This window comes from Struthio camelus, chromosome 1 (assembly GCF_040807025.1).
Source record: "Struthio camelus isolate bStrCam1 chromosome 1, bStrCam1.hap1, whole genome shotgun sequence".
NCBI classification, from domain to species: Eukaryota; Metazoa; Chordata; class Aves; order Struthioniformes; family Struthionidae; genus Struthio; species Struthio camelus.
Window position 1 is genome coordinate 123,815,349 of NC_090942.1, and position 21,834 is coordinate 123,837,182.

The following is a 21,834-nucleotide window of genomic DNA, read 5'->3' on the forward strand; positions in this document are numbered from 1 at the left end:
CTGAGCCCCCAGGCACTCCTCAGTTGCACCACATACTTATGGAAGTTATTCAGAGCAAATGCAATCAACGTCTGACTGAGATTTCTGACTGGCCAATGGCCCCAGCAGTTGAATACCCAGAAATACAGTAACCTACTTTCAAGCCATAGGGTGTTAAATTATTGATAAAAGCTACAGTTCATAATCAAAATTGGTAGGGATGACAAATCTGCTTTATGGGGGAGAAAATGTCAAGTTTGAAATCTGTAACCTATTGGAAGGAAAAACAATATTACGCATAAGGTACCAGCTCTTGTTCAAACTGGCCAGTAATGTTTTGGCCTAAATGTCTGAGTTATAAGGATAGACTGCTGGATTTTTTTGTCTGGTTACATTCATTTTCCTAGTCACTTGAAGAATGGTATCATTCAGTGCCTCTTCCAGTCTCAATAGTATGAGATGTCATACCTTTCAGAGTCCGAACTGCTAGTTGCTTAAAGCTAATCTCCTAACCTCTTGAAATAATAAGCACTTACTTCACTCTAGAATGAAAACAAAAAAGGGCTAAACAAACAGAACAGAAAGAAGATAAAAGATCAGATGCCTGTAACAAAGTCATTTTACCTCAGTATTCTCAGTATCTTATCTGAGAATAGACACAGAAATCAACTTTCCTTCCTTCCTCCTTCCGCCTGCCAAACAAAAAAAAAAAACCAGGAAAAGTTTCTAAGGACATCAAGAAAGGTGACATTTCATTGCGGTTCTTCTTACAGGCTCACATGAAGTGCATTGGTTAGTGGCCCCATTGCTCAAAACTAGATGCTACTGCAATCAGGTTTTCTGTCTTTTGTGTCCTTGTGAATGGTTCTGAACACTAGCAATACAATGCTAGAAAATTCCTGTCCTCATCTATTGCTGGAGTCTTTCAGGTCCACCCGAATATCCTTGTTGGGTATTATTTGCATCGATTCTGAACACACTGTTAAAATTTCAAGTCACATTTATTTATAGTTCCTTTTTAGTGCTACCTTTTTAAAGCACCAGGAACACTCAGAAAAGAATACTTAAAAATAATAAAGCAAGGCTAATGCATTTAGCTGCTGTCTCTGCCTATTGACAGAAAGGCATACTTTAAAATTCTCATTGTATTTGTTAAAAGCTGGGAAGTCACTGGCTAATGAAAATGTGGATTTAGTCATCCAGCAGAAATACAATCAGCAGTGAAACTTAGGTGACAAAACATTCATCCAATGACTGAGTGTGCATAGTAAAAACAGGGCTCTGGAGTCAGCTCATAAAAAGCTTGTTTTTGCAAGGCTTCCTTTTAGAAAGGAATACTTTACTTTGCTAATTGAATGAAGTAGAATACAAGTCAAGAAAGAACAAGATACAGTGTACGATTATTGCCTATGCCACCATTAAAAATAAACAGAAAACTGGATTGATGTTCTCAGAGTTCATCCACTAACTGCCAGTACCACTCTCTGTGTGTAATTCTGCGTTTCTACAAGGCCCACAGCCATTAGCTTGGCTTTTGTTTTCCACGTGAACCTTACCTTTCACCGTCACATGAACGCTCTGGCTGGTAGACAGCTGGGGCTGAACCAGGACGTTGCACGTGTACTCGCCCTCATCCACTTCCTTCTGCACGTCTGAAAGCTTCAATGTCCCATTGTTTTCAAATGCCACTTGGCGATGGTTAAAAGGTAACAAGTTTGAGTTCTTGTACCACTTGATGGAGTAGTATGGGTAGCCGATTACACGGCAATGGATATAGGTGTCCCGGCCGGCTATTGCTGTGATGTTTTTCATTGGTCGAATGCTTGCTGGCCCTATAAAGGTAAATAGAAACTCTTGAAAATAATTTAAAGGTACGTTTGCTTGAGGAAATATGCATACATATTTTCTGAATATACAAATGTTAACAACATTTAGAGACGCAGCCTGCATGACACTTCTTCTTAGTACTTGACAGTTTTTGCTTTTAAGAACCACTTAAGCAGTCTCCCTAATCTTGATATGCTCTAGTTTTTCCTCACCCTACAGCACACATACTAATTAGGTGGGGGTATATATTTGTATTATCGAACACTTCCCTGATAAAATCTTTGCTGCATTACAAATTAAAGGCTGAGGATGATTTAATTAATGTGCAATACTAAAACTGATACTAAGCTGGAATCCTGTTACACATGAGAACACTGACAAAATTAGCATTTATTCTGACATATATAAAATATAATACCATGAGGATGGGTATTATGCCATGTAGAGCTAGAAATGCAAGCTAAAGTACTGTGTACGTGAATAATCACAATGAATGTTGAACAAGTAAAGGAGGAATGGAAAAGAAAAAACCCATGCATAGCAGGACTAAAGTAAAGAAACAATGAAGTAACAGAGATGAGATTTATCGGAAAAAAGACCATAGAACACAAGTCGAAGGGTATCTTCCAACATTTAACCATACCATACACTTTCTAGATGGGGCTGAAGAGGCAAGGTGGGAAGAAAGAGGGGGAAGAAAAGGAGAGGAAAAACAGTAAGTTGGTTTTGGCATTCCAAGACTCAGTTCAACACATGCAACAATCTTCTTCTCCACTACAATGAGTTATGTGTGTTTTTTTGAGGAGCTGATTTGACAAGCACCTCTTACGTTTATTCGAGCCTGGTAGAGGACGACTCCGGCAGAGTTGTTGGCAGTACAGCGATAAACTCCACCATCTCGGACCTGAGTGTTAGAGATATTCAGGTAACTGACCACGTTCCCTTCGGAGGTGATAATCTGGCTGATACGATGACTGCCATCCTTTACTATGGGATCTTCGTCCAGCGTCCAAGTGATTGTAGGCAGAGGAGTCCCCTTGACATTGCACATAAGGGAGACTGGCTCTCCTGGACTCACCACTTTCTCACTGAAGGCAGAAATGATTTTGGGAGTTCCATCTGCCGAGGGAAACAAAAGCAAGAGAATAGTATATATGTGCTACAACTCTCTTCCCTCTATCTTTGCCTATCACATGAGCCAAGAGTTTTTTAAAAAAGCTGCAAACAACTGTGCTCCAGGTGAGGGAGGGAAATAAATTTTCCTAGTAGACTGCTTAATTGGTTCTTTCCTTTCTGTTGTTTTTTTCCATCTTTTAAGAAACCTGTTACTGACCCCTGCTGAAGAAAGTGCACTTGAACGGATGGACCATGGCTCTGCACAGCAATATTAACTCCCAGGTTCTTGTGGAACATTGACTATGCACGATTCATCATTAAAGACATACAAAAGCCTTATCACACTTGGAATTTTACTTCTGGTACATTTCAGCTCCTTTGAAAGTTAGGCATGAATTCTGTTGGCAAGAGCCAGGCATAACTTGCATGGCCTAATTTCACACAGCTGTGCCAATTCAGTCCAGCCCTGACCCACACTACCCCTTTTCAGAAAAGTATTAAATTAAGCTTTTCCTGAATACAGATTGCCAGTAAGAGTGGTGATGCCAGTTTCTTTCTGTGGTCATTTTGTACTGCAGATAAATATCCCTCTGGGGATGAGAGCATTCAAATACTTTCTATTGTGATCCATGTCATAATTTACTCAGCTTCTACCAAGTGAGTGAATAAAAGAGAATAGATGGAGACACAGACTTTGAGATTTTCAGCAGGGAATAGAATTAAATAATTATCCAGCCAGAGAGTTCAGAGGGGTAATGTTTGGGAATGCTGACACTATGCTATTAGTTAGAAAGTTCTTTCCTAGATTATGCAATGCCTGGTTGTTCTCCTTTGAAAAATATACTTTCAAAGCTGTATCTAGAATGAATTTCGGCATAATTGGGAGTAAAAGTGCAATAGGCCATACATCAATAGCAGCATGCAAAATAGAGAAAGCAATCTAGTCAGAAGGGTGGAAAACAATACTGTACGCTACTGTCCGGTTTTAAAGAACCAAGTGGCGAGTGAGCTAACTTCAATTTTCCTACAACAGTGGTGCCCATAAGAAACAGAAGAAAAATGTTCTATGCTACATGGAGAAGGGTTACAGACAGCCAAAAACTCTTCTCACCTTGTGGATGGAGCCCTTTGACAATTCCTTTCAGTTTCTTATAGGAGAGAGGATGTCAGGACAGGACTGACAAGTCTCATGCTCTGTGCTACATAATGTCTGTTCGAGGACACTACACACTTTCTCTGAATGTACACTCTCCTGTAAGTACCCACATCTTAGGGAGGCATCAACCATGATGATACCCCTTGAAATCACAATTCTCACATTGCAATTTCAGTGTGGCATCACCCCGGAGATTGAGGGAAATGGCACAATGTGTATGAGGTTCCCCACAAAACGGGCTGAATCATAGCAAGGTCAAAAAAACAGCTGTAATCTTCCCTCTCCTGTCACAAAATCCAAAACATAGGGCATTGCCATTCCCAGAATGCTGAAAGTCCTCAGTATCCCAAGAGGGGCATTTGGTGTGATTTCATAATTTTCGCCTCTTTTCCCATCTCTCCTTCATTTCTGTCCCACTGGCTGTGTGACAGAATTCTAAAATATTTATTTATTTTCATCTTTGAATCCCTTTCATTTCCTGTGTATGAAGTATTGTCATCTGTCAGGAAACAAAACAATAACAACAAAAAAGGGATTTTTTATCCTGAAAGGAAACTGACATAGGACCAATATATCTGTGGGTGTGCACAGTATGTACCTCTGCCACCCCCCGCTCCCTTTTTTTCTTAATTCAAGTGACAGGCTTTTTTTGGAGATGAAAGCAGACATTATTTTCCCAGCGAGACCCCAAGTGTCTTTGAAATCTTTCCTGCTGTTGCTCTCTGATAACCTGTGCTCTCTCGACATCATGATAGATTATCAATATGCTCTTTAGGCTTTCTTAGTCACAGAAGATGGTTGCCGAGGTAACGAGGTCCAGGCAGGTAATCTCCTCTTTTTCTATAAAGACTCTAAAAATAGTGTCCATGCCACAGCCACACTACAGCCTCATTAGCGAAATAGCTCTGTACAAATTGATTACTTTCCTCACTCGATTATCATGTGGAACAGTGTACCAGCTACTTAATATGATCTCCAGGCCTTCAGCCAATACGTCCCACCAGAAAAGCCATGCCCAGGAGGAGATATTTGGAGTTGAATAGAAACCTCTTCTCTCTTGTCCTGCTGAAAAGCTAATGTAAAAAATCAGCACTCAACCCCCCCCCCCCCCCCCCAAAAAAAAAAATACTAGGAGGACTGCTCAGGCGGGATATTTTTTTCAAATGAATTTTTTCCTTCCATTAGCTTTTCTTCAGTGTGGGGGTGCACAAAAAACCCCACTGAAACCTTAGGGCTACCCTTTTTTCTTGTTTAGGGTCCTCTACACCTCACTTTACAACAGTGACACCAAAGACAACATATAAATTATGGAGCTATTATACTACTTCACAACAGCCAGAACTGCCAAAACAGGTGGTGACTCACCTTCTAGTACCACCTGAACATAGTCTTGAGCAGACATCTTGTCCTTGCGCACAAAGCACTGGTATGCGCCTCCATCACTCTTGGCCATGCCATCCATAATAAGGTTCTCCCGGTTGACTCCAGTGATCCGGACATTGTTACCAGGGTTGATGATTTCACCGTTACGGTACCAGGAGAGCTCCTGGTCCTCAGTTCCTGTCACGCTGCAGGACAAGGACACTTGACTACCAACACTGCTTTTTACTTTCCGTGGACTGATTGTGGCTTTTAGTGGTTCTGAAGATTTAAAACAAACGAAGGAAGGAGAGGGAAAGGAAAGTAGTTAAGTACACACATACATTTATGTGTGAGTAAAAAATTAACTCTCAACTATAGAAAACAACAAAAATCACACCCATACACCTCTGAAAAACAAGCAGATGACTGTGTTTGATTTAACAGGCATTTCCCCCATCAGCATTCATGACACAATGCTTAGATCTATAGGAAAAACCCTTATATCACATGATATAATCCTCTAGACTATGCCTAAATGAATAGTAGGAAGACTTACAGAGTAAAATGTTTGGTGCTGAGGGCCTACCATCAGCACTACACACGTCTTGGGAGAGTGGGACATTACTTCAGATTAGTTCAGTCTGGACCTTTGAGGTGCATTAGATGCATTCCTGAAGCTCATCTTCTGGTTCAGTTTCATCCAAAAGGAATCTAGTTCACATGTTCCAAAATCACTCCCTGACGTGAACAAGTGCAGTGAATGCCGATGACCAGGAGATGTGCTTCTACAGAGTGAAAGATCTACACTAAAATACTAACAAACATAGATGAGCCCACAGACATCAGTGGCATCCATCCATGTGTAACAGTTTCCTTGTGTGATCTCACTAAATTTTCTGTCCCAACGTAACAGGACAACAGTATTTTCAAGTCAGTCTTAAGAAATAGTAGGATATAGGTTCCTAATAAAAAATTGAAAATTTTTAATTGCAAAAAAAAAAAAGAATGTGGAAAAAAGTAATAAAGATAAATGCAAGGGAATCAGTTTTTATCCTTCCACCTAACAGTTACTGTCATTACTGGGTGCAGACCTCCATCCACGTTTATTATATTTTGGTTTGGCTTCATTATAAAGATAAGGGATTACTTTGAAGTGTACACTCAGATTGGATTCTAATGAGGTTCAATGCCACCTCTACCAATAACAAGAAAAGGCATAATACATTTCCTGTTTCATTTGTGGATAACCAACACTGATACCATTTCTGGTACTAAATATATTCTATTCTATCCTATTTACTTTTAGTAACTTACATACACACATATACGTTCATCCATATACATGAAAATTTCCTCAACTAACTCATTCACTATACAGAACATTTTATGATACAATTGTTGGAGGAAATCTTTAGTGCTTCTCCAGTACATGTTGCCAAAAATTACTGGCCCATTGGGAAGAGAGGCCTGGGGAAGAACACGGGTCTGTGGCTCCAGTCATTCCAGATCACAGATATTTTATATAATATAGTTCCTTCAAAATGGCCCAGAATAATATTTAATTTATGCTCACATGCATACCACAAGTCACTGAACATTTCCCAGTTTCCTATACAAAAGACCATAAAGGCTCAAAACTGGCAATGTCCCATTAAACACAAAAGGAGGGGTGCCCCCAGTATCTTAGAGATGATTCAAGAAAGTGGACTACAACCTCCACCACAGAGGAAGGTAAAAGTCCTCCCAACTTTTGCTTCCTGCCAGTCTGATCCAGAAGAAATCTACTGGCCAGCTGATCACTGCATTCATAAGCAAAACATTTCACTAGGCACTGGGAACACTTTTGATATCACTAGAAATACCATTACATCTTCTCTCTGCAAGTTTTGACTTTTGTATCTTATATGGTAGATTGAATTCAACTAATTTTTATGAAAATATTTTAAAAGCAAAACTCCTCCCTGTTATAATTCAAACTTTTTGACTTATGATCTCTGTTTTATTTTGCCCAAATCTGCTGAGTGTAATTACTGGCAAAGAAATTTTTATGGCCTGAACTGTTCACAGATGTCTCCCTTTTGCAGTTTGTTAGTCAAGAGGTACAGGTGGAAATGTTAGCTCGGTATGGATTATTTCTATTCCAGAAACTCTTTTTATTTTTTTAAACAATAGAAGAATAACATTTTTCCAGTGTAGAGCTTCTGAGTAATAATTATCTTTGCTAGAATTTGTGAAACATTCAGAATATTCACACATGAATACTCAACTTAGCAGAGGTATGAGTATTCAATATTACTGAACAGCATGAGTCATGGCAATGAGAGTTTGGCAGCTTTATTCATGAGAACATTTGCAATTTCTTTTTAAGCATTCAATTCAAACTTCTAAATTACATATTCTCTATGTGATAAATTATATAGCTACATTATAAATTGCATCTCTTTGCACTTCTGTTCAATTGTCCAACTTAACCCATCTCCACAGAGTCTACTTTCTGGTGTTGCACAACTTTGAGAAGTTTAAGCATTGCTAACGTTAAAGTAACAAAACGGAAGGTACAGCAAGGTACAACAATTCTATCCCAGGTAGGAACTGCCCTGCAAGAAGTGGACCAAGAACTTCATTTAGCCTAAAGACTTACGTTTTACATATAATCGTCCTATCATCTCAGCAGTACCATAGTTGTTCCACACCTCGCAGACATAGTTGCCTGTGTCCGAGGGACGCGTGTTCTCTATCAGCAGACCTGTAACTGTCTGCCGAAACCTGCTGTCAGGCTCCCAGGGAACGTTGTCCTTCAGCCAACGATACTTTGGTGCGGGGTGCCCTGATGCTTTGCAAGGCAGCTCCACTCGCTGTCCTGCCATGGCTTTACGATGGTCAAACCCATCTAGAATAGATGGAGCTGAATTCGCTGGATCTGAAAAAGCAAACAGAGGGTTTCAATAGGAACATTAAAATTATTTCATTCACGGAGCAATATGCCAATATTTATTCTCCCCTGTTGCTTGACTTGCTACCCAGTGTTTTATGTACTACAGTTTGCTACTGTGCCCCAGCCATCAGTGTGTAATATCTCAGCTGTGGTGGCTGAGATCCAGCAGCATGTACTAACAAAATATCTCATGACTACTTGGAAACCCTCCCACTGGATTTCTTCCAGGTGGCAACCATTCCTCCGATCATCCTTCATGTCTTCTATCAGAGGAATGGAGAGCCAGAAATATATTGCCTTAACAATTACTACTGCTATCCCTGCACTACTCGACTAGAGTGAAGCCAACACATTCTCCGTGTTTCTCAGTGGTCAGAGAGTTTTGAATTAAAGGACTGATTTATTCCCATGTCAGAAAAGAAATGGACAAATACACAGGAATCACTATCTGTAGACTACCTGACAGACAGGCCTTTTCTTCTCTCAAAAAATAACTTGAGATGGCAAGAGAAATTTACAGCTTAATAATCCAACTTTCTGCACTCAACTTACTGAGAAAAGCAGCTCTCAGATAAACATGCTTATGTAGCAGCCAGGATGTATTTATATGTATCACAGAAATCTGACAGAGTACCTTCACCAGAGGTGTGAGTACCTCATGAAAGATCATAATCTACTTATGAGGTTGACTCTTTAGTTTGAAAACGTTTGGGAAACAGACTGATATGATTTAGTTTTGCACAGGGTGCAGCACAATGGAAGCATATCCAGTTAAGACATCTTGGAGTTACTGCAACATAAATACTAAAAATAAATCAATGAATAGGTGATAAACAAAAAAGATAAATAAATCAAAAAATTATTTCAATAGTTACTCATCACATATCTTAACCCACTTTGCTAAGACTTCTGTCTCACAAAGAAACTTCACACTCTGATCAAATCCTTCTACTCCGGTCTAATATACTGGTCTCTTTTGGGGTATATCTACCTGGCAGTTAACTAGATGTAGGTGTGATTGCAACCACTTTGACGTTATCATCAAGTGGGTTTTCAATTAGCTAGCTCAGGTACTACTCACAAGGCAGCTGCAGCAGATCCCTGCCAGTAACTGGAAAGAACATCATTAAAATGAGCAGTCCATGCTAAATTCAAGCTACTCAAGTTATAGCGCAATCAGTATCTGAGTTACCTGGTTTAAAACTAGCTTAGACATATCTTCATAAACTACAGTCATGCCTGGGGGGATACACTTCAGAGCAAAATACATATTCTGTGTTAGCTAGAGGCCCTACGCAAGTTATACCAATAATCCCAAAACAAAAACTTTGATTGTAAACAAACAGAATAAGTGGCCAGTCCAGTAAAGTGTGTGTCAATATCCAAACAAAACTCTAAATGCTAAGTTTAATGAAAGATGACCACAGAATTTTTTCTGTTCTGTAGGTGCCAGCAAAAAGTTGAGCCATTGAAGGCAATAATACATTCTTTTTACAGCAACTTACTGTCTCATTAGGAACACATCAGCCAGTAGCTAAACAACTGTTTTGCATGAATTAATAAACAATAATGAATATTCACCACCAAACACTCTTCATCCCCAGGTAAGAAAAAATATTTAAGGATGTAAAAGGCAAGCAAAAAATGCATGTCAAAGGTATTTAGACCTTTCACAGCTATATTCATGGATTTTCTGATCTCAGTTCTTAAAGGACTCACTATTTTTAAATATAAAAAAGATCCACTAAAGGAAAAGAAAACCTGTAGAGAAATATTTGGAGACAAACTCTCTCCAGAACTGCAATACTTGTTCAGTAGCCTCACAGGACTGGAAATGAGAGCACAGTATAGCTCTAATAGAGAACAATTATCCCCACAAAATTCAAAAATGCCAGCCATTGCACACTGGGACAGGTAAAATTTTCTACTCTGATTTGGTCTGTGGAGGAAAATAGAACAGGAAGCTCCAGATAGGGCACATATTTTAGGGTGCTTGCCATGAATTACAGAAGAAACAGAGCTTTCACTTTTCACTCTTTTTCAGTGCAATAACTAGAAATTTTCCTACGGTAACCAAGATACAAGCCCAATTTTATTTCTATTACCACTGGCTCAGCCTTAGCATGATTTCATATGGAAACAGACCATAAAATTGAGCCAGCTAGAAGGATAAGAGCCTGCCTTTCCTTGTAAGACCAAGGCAGGCAGATTATTGTGCACGACTAATATTTCTTCATCTGGCTGGGAAAAGCGGAGGCAAGAGTTTTACCCACAGGGGACACATATCAAAGGAAGAAACTCCTGGATGTGACTGGTAAGTAATTCTAACCTGAACAATTACACCATTTTTAGCATTAGTGCATTTTAGTACTGATTTGTGTGTTCAGAGGCTTCAAAATCCTTCAGCAACGCTCATACTTGGCAGGAAGTATGTTGCTAATGTAAATCCCTCTTCTGTCTCCCTTAAGGCTCTCAAAGAGAGGATGGGGAATTGATATCTAATCACTAGATTTTTCTGAAAAAAAGACCAAAAGACAAAAAGACAAGATCAAGACAAGAGGAGAACAATGCCTCGGACTGTTAGCTTGCAATAGTCACCATACCCTGATGGCTCTTTAGGGCTAGGGTTACATGGCAACTTAGTAAGAGTGAAAAGGAGAAAGAGGTCCGTAGGGTATTCAAAGGGTAGGCGGGCATGCCTTCTGTAAGGCAAGGACACAGTGCGAGAAAGCAGAAAGTCTGGGATACGCTGTCAGCTAATTCTACTGATTTGGGAACACAGTCACAGATGTGCCCACATTGAAACCTAGGGTGCAGCTACAGGTGTCCGGCAAATGCAGGAGGGGAGGAGAGATGGGGAAGGGCTAATACTGTACAGACGTGTTCAAGAGCAAGCTCAAAACCCCGGCCTAAGGTCTGTTCCTTCTTCTCTCCTCACTCACAATTGCCACCTCCTTTCCCTGAGACAAAACGGGGAGAAGAAGGAATTGGAGAAATACAGTACTGACAACCTCCAAGCGTTAGGGGGATGTGTGTGTCAACAATCCAGGACACACACAACAATCACGAGATGATTTGCAAACGGAAAAAAAAGTGAAAATACCCCATCTTCTTGCGGCCTTACAGTTTCCACACCTGCTGTACAAGGCCATTTGCCCCAGGACTAGCAGATCTGCCCATAGACAGCAGCCTGCTAGCCCTCCTGCCTACCTGCAGCACCCTGTGTGGGCAGGTCACATACCCTTTTCTGGCTGGAGTGCCCCTCCTATAAGCAGGGGAAAACATTCTTTACCCTGGGGAAGGAGCGTAGCGAATGAAAAGGAAGACTGAAATGCACCTCAGCTAACTTGAGACTCCAGCAGCAGAAATATCTTCAGCTGAGCTAAACGCTCTGGGCTTCTGCTATAGTTAACAGAGAGAAACAGGCACCACAGGGCAATTCGTCTTACCCCAAAGTAGGCAGCTGAAATAGGTCAGATAAACTGCCCCTGAAAGTGTCCGTTCCTCTCCACTGATTATTCAGAAGCTAAGGTGACTAGACACTTTCTCTGCAAATGTCTACTTTTAATGATATGAATCCCAGCCAGAGTCCTTTTATTAAGAACTCTCTACCTACTAAAAATCACTAGAATAAATGCTAAAGCCGGGCCAAGCACCTTGCAGGTTCTCTGGGAATATCTAATAGGAGGAGAAAAACAGAAAAAAGGCATTTAAAATGGGGACATTCTACTTTGCAGTAGCAGCAGTAAGCTCACAGCCAACCACTTCTACCGTCCGTTTGACAGAGGAGTTGATCATTAGCACCTACGGACACAAGCTCCTGCCTCATCAGTTCAGCACATCAGAGGCAAGCATACACGGTACTTAGGTCAACACTACATATAAGGAAGTACCTGATACAAAAAGTCTTGCACTGTTGCTTTGTCGTGTTTCTCCAGTGTATCTGTGCCTTGTGATACATCGGTAGTTGTACAGTCCATCTTCATTCTGTACGTCTAAAATATACAAGGCTCCCGTGGATGTGATGAGAAATCTAGGTCCTGCAAGACACAAGAAATTGCAGTATTTACAATACCTGCAGCTTTATACTGTGTTCTGCTTTCCGAGGCTTAGAGATGGAGGAAGCAGGCTGGAGGGTCCTGAAGGTTTTGCTGCCAGAGTTTAGAAGCTGCCAGTTACAAGTTTACTAAGTGCAAATGCATATACAGATATTAATTCATGTGCACGTCTTATAAAAAAGATAGGGATCTACACAGAAAATGTGTGCAATGACGGAGAGGAAGGTTCCATGGTCGACATCACAATCACAGATATACAAGTGGTACCTGAAATAAAATATATAGTAAATTGCTAATGCAGAATTTAATCCACTCTAATTCAACATTAAAGTGTGATGTGACAGTAATTCATCCGCAGAGTTGTACACATTAGAAGGACCGCCTGGGCTGATATGCCTAATAAAACACTATTAGCCAAAACCATATTTTTCGCCCAGGTGCATCAGAAAACAGAGAAAAAAGGATCAAAAAAGCAGAACTAAAAACATAGTGAAGATGAGAGAAACTCACAAAGGTAGGAAATTTTTGCCCAAGGATATGGGGCCTATTTGCCAAAGAATACTAGAGATAAGAACCACAGACTTGCTCCATAGACTATTTCAGGTGTCATTGCAAAAGGGAAAACATGGACAGAAAAACCCAACCCCAGTGGAGTTCTACATATTGAGCTAGCTGTAAAGTAGAGAGCACGAGTGTCAGAAACAGTCTCACTCCTCTCTGCCTATGCTTCCTATGTGCTAAAGTACTGCAGTCCTCAGCAGGATGGGCTGGGCTCTTTGGAGCTCAGTATTCACACAGCTAATATGTTTAGTCTTTTTGCAGATATTTTTGGTTTATAACATTGCAGTCTGCAACTGGAGAAGTACAATGCAAGCAGGTGCACAAACTCTGTGTCTAAATGAAGGACCTTAAATAAGGTTTTAAATTAAGGGTTTTTTTTTTCTACAATGAAACATTCACTTCAGGAAGAAAAATAAGTGTTTTTAATTAACTTCAAAAGAAAAATGTCACAGACATAGGTACACACGTGCAATTTTGATCATTTGACACCGGCAAAGACTCTGTAAAGGTATGTTCTAAGATCAAGGATACAGAAATGCTAACATCTGCAAACTACATGTTTACTCTCAAACTTTTCCCATATTAGAATAAATGCAAAATAATGTGGTTAGAATGGATTGCAAACTTGGGTCTCACAAGAGTGGCCACTGTTTTCAAAGAAATACTGTAGTCTGACCTATGCATATTTTTCTAAAATTTTTACATTGGAGAAAAAAGTAAAAGATGGTGTCTGGTAGCTCTTACAACATGTTTATCTTTATGTGTGCATTATAAAATACACCTGACTCCCAAATTAAGGGAAAGCATACATCAAAATGAAAGCCATTATGAACTAATATCCAGTAATAAGCAATAAGAAATATTTCCTCTTCTTCAGAGCTAGATCCAAGCAATGAGTTTTTAATAAGTGAAGTAGTCAAGTTGCTCGCTCACACATGCATCAATGTGCAAGCAATCCAGCAGAGAAAAAACAGAAAGGAAATGGTATCACTACAGAGGGCAATCTCTTTTAAATTACAGTCTAAAAGAAATGGAAAAAAAAAGTTTTTTGAAACACTTAATGTCACAGGACAGGACTGACACTTAGAACAAAGAACACTGAATAAGGCAACCTCGCTGCCCACCTCCCTCTTCTTTGTACAAGTACTGAATCACAAAATAATCACAGCTATGACTTCTTTTGGCTGACCCTGTTCTCCCAAAAGTCAAGGCACAAGTACGCATGCAAACTTGGATCACAACATTGTTAAAATATAACAAATACTGTACATACCCTTCTAAAGTGCCTTATTTGTTCCAATAACGTGACATTAGCAAAGAGTGTAATAACGAAACAAATTCCCAGCACAGAGGCATGTAAGACGTTGAGCTACTGCCGGCTACCCAGGAGGACAGCGGGGCTAAGGAACATGTGAAGGACGAGGACCAGAAGGCAAGAATGTTTTCCTCCGCAATGAGATACTATTGGAGCAACACTATATTCCAGCCTAACGTATAAAGTGCTTAGACATTAACGGTGGGGGGGGAGTGGGGTCCCCCGCCATGAAAAACGCAAAGCTATCTTGTATCTTATATTTGAATATGTTTAGCTGTAATGTTTGGAGGACATGATATACATGGTTTAATAAGAGTAAGTTAATTCAATAAAAATATTTTACCTAGCTTCTCCATTACTAAGCAGTTATTAATTTGCTAGTCTGCTCAATAGCTTGGCTTAAGCAAAACATGCTAATGGTGTTTCCTACACATATCTGGCAGCTAATAGCTACTAGCAACCAGAAAGCACAGTCAGCAAGTATGTAGGCAATCACCTGGTGCACCCTGTATCATAGGACTGTTCTTTATGCTCCATCAATCATAGGGCTGGGTTTCAAATCCACAGGCGAGAGGAAGTCTACCATTTCTCAGTGAATCAATTTCATACTGTTTCACAAAAAAGTGGTACATCCTGTTGGTCAGGGAATACTTTTTTTAAAGCTGATTTTCACACTACAGCTCCTAGCTACATTGCCATATCCTATACTAAATATTTCTTCTTTTTCACTTTTACAGTCTCCAAGTGCTCAGATACAATCATTTGATCCACTCCACCCTATCTCCTCCCCGTCACTAAGGCACTCAATGTCTGGGTACCCAATAACAAGGTTTATTCACCTTCATCCCTAATTCTAGGTTAGAAAGGATACTTCGAGTTTTGGTGTGGAAACCCCTGGGATGTTTGACTCCTGTGTCAGATGCAAACTCTGTTCTGAAATATTCATAAAGCAAATCTTCCTTTGCAAAGAAATATGTTACATGAACTGCAGGTAATTAAAGCCCAGTTGTCTGCCTTGGACTGCAGGCAGCAGGAAACAACGGCTTCAGGAGATGCAAACCACATTTAAGGACTTTACTTAGGGTTAATGATGGGTATTGGAGGCAAAAGCAACCTCTTCCTGCTTCTGTTTCCAGCTTTGTGAGCACCGGCCCGCTCTGTATTACAGCCAGTATAGCCGATTAGCCATGCACTTGCCCACAGCAATCCTACGCAGCTAGCAGGCCCTCCAGGCTGCTGAGCTGGAGCTAAGAGCTCCATACAGACATGTCCTCTGGAGCCTGATCAAGGCTTGCACTAGACAAATTTTCAAGCAATGTATATACAGAGCAAGGGATGCAATTCCATCACCAAACCACGTCGGGGCAGACATCAGTGAAGAGGCTGCTCAGCTGCTATCACATCACAAGCCCAGAAGCACACATGAGCCTCAGAAAGTGCTAATGGGGTGACCGCTGTGGTCCCCCCAGTAAATCTGCACATGTGGTGCATTTGTGTCAAGCGACTGGACATCTAAACAGCTGAGAGGCAGAAATGGTACTCACTGTACAAGCGCTTCGCATAGCTTTCCTTCCCTGGGAACTTGTAACTTTGCTAAACGTGCATAAGTCTAGTTCTACAAAGAGTCACACTGTTGGAGATTACTAGTATGTGCAAGTTTAAGATCATACAAACATGTCCAAATTTATCAAATGAATTCCATTCTCCATGCTTTTCTAAAGCTTTCACTATTTTCAGTAGGTCCTCTGGGAAGTAAGTGTAATTTTGAGCTACGACCTATACAGGCCATTAATAATTTCTCTCTCTTCTTACGATAAGCATGAAGTAATTGTCACAGAAATTAAGTTAGAGATCAAATTCATAGCATCCCTTCAAAGTGCTAAAAGCTTGCTTCCTCAATATCTCTACCTTGTGCACTTTATTCCCAGTAACATTTGCACTGCAATTGAAACTGAGGAAGTATATGGAGTGCCTACTGCCAAGCGGAAGGATATGTATAGATATGTGGGTTATTTTCAGATCACATAGTACTGCCTTGCATTTGCAGTTGAAGCCTTTTCTCTTTAGCTCTGGCAGCAAGTCTTCTCTGACGCACTAATACATCTGGGTCAAAAACAGTTGGTGCATTTATTAAAAGCATTCTATTATTAAAAGAGCTTTATGAAAGCTATGCAGAGCCAAGAAATTTTTCAGTGTTATCTTGTTGTTCTGTTTTCTATAGAAGTTATGAACATACTTGAGCTATCTAACACTGTTTAGATCATCTTCCTGTTGAAAATTACTCAGGCAATTGTATAATAAAACCTTCACTTAATGCATTATCTAGAGACTTTTGCCTCACCCTCTTTAAAGATAACTAAAAATAAATAGTTATTGCCACACATCAGATGTTATCCCACAGCACACATTTCTCAGCAATTCACATTGTGCATAATTGCAGGGCTAAAGCTTTTTCTTTTCCTCTCTTCTTCTTAATATATTTTACATACTTATGTAATGCTTTAATAACCATCTCCTCCTTCTACTGTAAAAACGCTAGACAGAAAAGATGACAGAAAAATAAAAGGGGAAATGCATGTAATTTCTGTCATCTTCTAAACGGAGAGCATTTTCATTAAAAACGACAGGCTGTCAACTGTGACAAAGCCAAAGTGTTGAGCGTTCTGTGTTCTGTACTTCAAAAAGTGTTCAGAAATGCACCAGGATGGGGATCGACAAGCTTTTATTACCCTGTTGATCTAGGGGAGGGTTCTATTCTTGAGGTTCATTTAATTTAATCGTTCTTGCTTTGCTGTAATAAAGTCTAATTTTTTTGACTCACCTACTTAATATGTCAAATAAGGATTTTTTTTTAAAGGAACATCCTTTCAGATAAATTGAAGCTTTTTGTTTGTTTGGCTGTTAGCAGGCTTCAAGGGAGGAAGGCAGAGAAGCCCCCTTCACAGCAATTAAAAAGAACACTGTCAAAATATATTTCATAATTCCCATTTATTATTCCTCCTCAGTAGTGTTTGTATTAATCCCCTGAACATTTGATTATAATAATTTTGGCATCTGATTTTCAGAGACGTTGAACGCTCACATCTTTTACTTGCTTCTGCACTTTCAAATTTTAACACTTGGTGCCTTTGCAAATGTGGCTCAATATCTGTATTAGGTCTTTCACCGAAAAAATTCAAGGGATGTTATGAACCCTTATTACTCTTTGTCTTGGTGAGGTAGGCAAGTGTAGTAACAATTATTATTTTAACTGTTTTACAGTGGGGTTTACTGAGGTACATGGACTGATGAGCAGAAGTCAATGAAAAAACATGGGAATAGAACTTATAATTCTTTCTCCAGCTCCCCATCTGCCATTAATACATATGTCCGCCTTACTCTGAGACTGAAATATGTATAGATCCAAGGACTAGAAAGAACCTTTAGGGTCATTTATTCTGACCCTCCCTGCTACACCCATTAAATCCTGTGTCAAGTCCAAATCCAAAAGTTAAGCTATGGCTTGAAAAAAAAAAAGACATTAGTCATGATTAAAGACTTCTTGAAATAGAGAGTATATGATACCCCAGGTAAATTATTCTAATGGCTAATTACTCTCGCTTTTAAAATTTAGTACACTGTTTGTGATCTCAGTATATCTGGCTTTGACCCCATCTATTTGATCTTATTTTGCCTTTGTTTATAAAGATTTTCTCTCTAGTCAGAAATCTGACCATTTTAGTACTTAGAGAACAGGAGGAAATTACCTCTTAAACTATTTATCTCTTTAATAAGTTAAGTAGATTGAACTTCCTAGGTCATTTACTGTGAATTATTCATACTTTGAAGTATTCCTGTGGTTTCTGCCCAACACCTTACCAACTTTTCAAATTTCTTTCTAAGTCTGCATCACACTACTGGCCACAACTGCTCAGTAACAGTCCTGGTAATATTGAATGCAGAATGTCACCACACTCTTCTATGCAATATTTCCCTCCACTTACGTATCCAGGAATTGCATAGTCCTCTTATCCATACTAAGTTGCTTTGGTTATTCATCAAAAATTCTGATGTCCTTTTCAGAATCACCGTCTTACAGAATAGATTTCTCTCATTCTGTAGATTAAATCTTTTCTTTTTTTTTTTACATTAAAACTGGCTTATTAAAAACTACATTTTCAAATGAGATGTCTTTATCACACAATCCAAATTTCCCCACATAACTCACCCAGCCATAGAATTATCTCCTATTCCACCAATGTTTGAATAAATTGTATATATTACCAACATATGCATTTCCTTATATGTTTCCAATCTTCATTCATTTTCTGAAACTTTAAATTCAGATATTACTGGCACATTTGTTTTGAAGACTCTTATATCATAGTAATAAGAAGACTGTGAAAAGAACAAATGGGGACGAGGAGGAGGAGATGGGTCAAATCTAGGCTTGACCAACCTTAACTAAAGGCCCCAAATCCCATGGATGACATCTTAGAAGCACACCCCTTATTTTACTGTGGATGACAACTTAGAAGCTCACCCCTTATTTTACTGTCTTCTGACTACTGCCCTAAATAATCCAGTGACTTCATTAAAGTTTAGCTGCATTGGCAAATCTTGTATTCATTTCTTTAGCTGAGAAGAGGTCACATTAACAATTATGAAATTGCTCTTACGTAAGGTTTTTAATGCTTTCCATTAGACTGTATAATATCAGAGATTAAAATAAAATTTTACAGGTCTTGGTAATAAGCTAAAATAATTCTGTTTAGGTTTCCTATGTGAAATTGTTCTCATGTATAATTCATAAGAAAATGTGAACACTTTCCTGTGGAATTAGTGTAACATATTCTTGTATGAAAATGAGAATATTTTAAAACTGTAACATTAATTATTCTTTTATCATGCTTTTTTCCCCCAGTATGCTGTTAGTCTTTAAATAGGGGTGATGTTATTCCCAAGATGGTTTTAAAAAAATTATATTTGATTTCCACTTTGTCAGAAATGCATCTTATGACATTACGCTATCGCAGTCTAAATTGGAATGATAGGAAATTAAAAGAACAGATGGCTGTTCTAATCATGTGCCAAATGATAATAAAGAACAAATAAACTTTTATCAGCTGTACTTGTCACCTCTGCCGGACAGAAGTGCTTTCGCTAGCAAGATTGTAGCGTGGCTTTCCTGACCTGCACATGCAAGGGCAGAAACCTCCCCGCAGAGCCACAGCAGAGAATAACCAATAACTCACTTTTATTGCACTGCTACAACATCATTCTCAAAGCAAAACAATCTGCTGCTCTGGGCATGGAAAATGTGCTCGAAGCAGCCATGCTTAAATTGTGCCCTGAAGTCACAGGCATGCAAATGCTTTTCAGACACAAACCAGAGATCAGATGAGGAAGGAGAATGGTGGTAAGGAAGGAGGGAGGCAATGATTTCACTCTTCCAAGCTCTGCTTGCATAATATATGCCTTTTACATGAGAAGCTTGGGGTGCTGCTCACGATAGATGGTGCAGATGGTCAAAAGATGACTACGCTCCTCTGAGCAGCACAGCCTCCTCCTCTTGGTATGAGGTCAAGCTCACAGGCCCTGGTAGCAGACCCAACAGAGAATAACACTGACTGTTGTGGTCCCTCATATCCTCTCAGCTCTGGAGTGCATAAATTGCATCTTTGGAGCATGCTGCCACCACCCCTCTTGGAGAACTATGAGAGCTTTGATCTTCCCAATTTTTCCTGACATAAGGAAAAAGACAAATAGAAATGCCACGGGAAGTGGCAGTCCAAGGCAAAAGAGGCTACTGGCATGTCTGAGCTATTGTTCCAGGCTCCTTGAAGCTCACAGAGATGCGTTTCTATTGATTAGACTGAGCTTGCAGATCTGAAGTTTTCTTCAGTACCACAGCAGCCAGAGCTTTTCCTTTTCCTTCCTTCTATTCCCAGAATTAAATTTGAGAATTCACAGAACAAGCCAGCACCCTCAGATGACATATTCTGCTATTCTATATGAACATATAATCTGATTAGAGTTTGAATAAAAACTGTTAGTATTTCTCTGCAAAAATGTTAAGGTCATACATAAGCATTTTCAAACCTATGGCCTGACATGGTCCCACTTGTAATCTAGATGCAAAGTCTGTTCTGTGTATACCTGATAGCTCAAAACAAAGCCAGAAGATTATTGTCCTACATCATTAGTTTTTATCTTCCTTTCCGCTCCTCATCTCCCCAGTCCTCAGTCAGGTCCCTCCCCAGGAAGCGTCTATTTCAATGACAGCTTAGTCTCCATCAGTGGACGATGGTAAATCAGTTGTGGTTCTACTGCTACGTGCTGCCCCTCGGACAGAGGAGGTCAGAGCTGTTCAAAGGTCCAACTTCAACCATCATCACCATCTCTTTAAAAGCGTATGAGATGAACAGAGCAAGGTCATTAAATATTTTCCACAGAATCCTTGAACAGGCCTTAGTTAAAAGGCTTTCTGTGGAAAAACAGAAAAGCATACTGAAGAAAATCGTTAACATACAAGTATTATTTTGGCACCTCCATCTCAGGAATATTACGGATCAATCATGTCTCTCTGCATCTCCCAGAGAAAATGATTTCAGTTAAATCTAGATACCATGGTGTTTGCTTGCCTCTCCATTCCAATATGGTTTACTGTCTCTTATAGTTGAGATTTTGCCATACCTATAGTTTCCAGATTTCCCTTAATGTTTTGCATGCAACATTATTATGCTAAGAACAACAACAAACCTGCCTATTTTGCATCTAGAACCATCAGGTGAATAAAATAAAAAAAAAAAAAGGAAATAAAAGGCTTTATAAATTGAGATGAGATAAAACATCATCTGCTGACTCAATTACAATACTACCATAAGAACAAGGTATGTGGCACCATGTTGGATTCAAACTCAGACAGGATAAGGTATGAACACAAAGTTCAAAATCCCAGTAGGCTGTGAAAGCTGGTGGTATCTGTGTTTGTAGTTTTAGCTGCTTGGAGTCCAACCGTAATACAAGTTCATTCTGTGTTTCTGTAATCACAGAATGAGGAAGAACATAGGAGCATTAGCGCTGTGATATGCACAGTGCTATCAGTTTCCAAATAATTTCAGATACTCTGCCATCCTGAAAACTAGTGTCAGACAAATTACACAAATCAGAGTTGATCATTTCTATTACCCCTTCTCCATGTTTCTTAGCCTGCAAAAATATATTTCATGCCCACTGTCAGTACCAGTTGCACTTACATTACGTATAGAGTATTCAGCTTTTCTAAAGGAGGAAAAAACATACTCTTTTTTAAAGGCTAAGTAGTTGCAGGAGCTTATTTTTATGTATAGACTATGTTATGTCAATTGTTACTTCTTTATTTTTTAGGATTGGATGGTATAAACATGACTAATCACATAATGTTTGTATTTAATTGGTCACCCTCTTAATCTGTTAAGAATATATTAGGCATGAGCATCTTCAGTCACCGTTAACTGCTAGCCCTTCAGAATATTAGATAAAACTGTCATAATCTTTAATACTG

General features: G+C 39.4%; 1 protein-coding gene across 2 annotated transcripts in view; it reads right to left on the reverse strand.

Annotated features, from left to right (window-relative positions):
• The window catches only part of DSCAM (DS cell adhesion molecule), a 481,343-nt gene that overhangs the window by 179,714 nt on the left and 279,795 nt on the right, over positions 1–21,834 (reverse strand). For both annotated transcript variants that reach the window (XM_068914257.1, XM_068914268.1), the window contains exons 4-8: positions 12,269–12,415; positions 8,082–8,360; positions 5,444–5,719; positions 2,629–2,925; positions 1,536–1,811 (exon numbers count right to left, since the gene is read on the reverse strand). In XM_068914257.1, the coding sequence (XP_068770358.1) occupies positions 1,536–1,811; positions 2,629–2,925; positions 5,444–5,719; positions 8,082–8,360; positions 12,269–12,415 (1,275 nt within the window). The remainder of the gene's footprint in view (positions 1–1,535; positions 1,812–2,628; positions 2,926–5,443; positions 5,720–8,081; positions 8,361–12,268; positions 12,416–21,834) is intronic.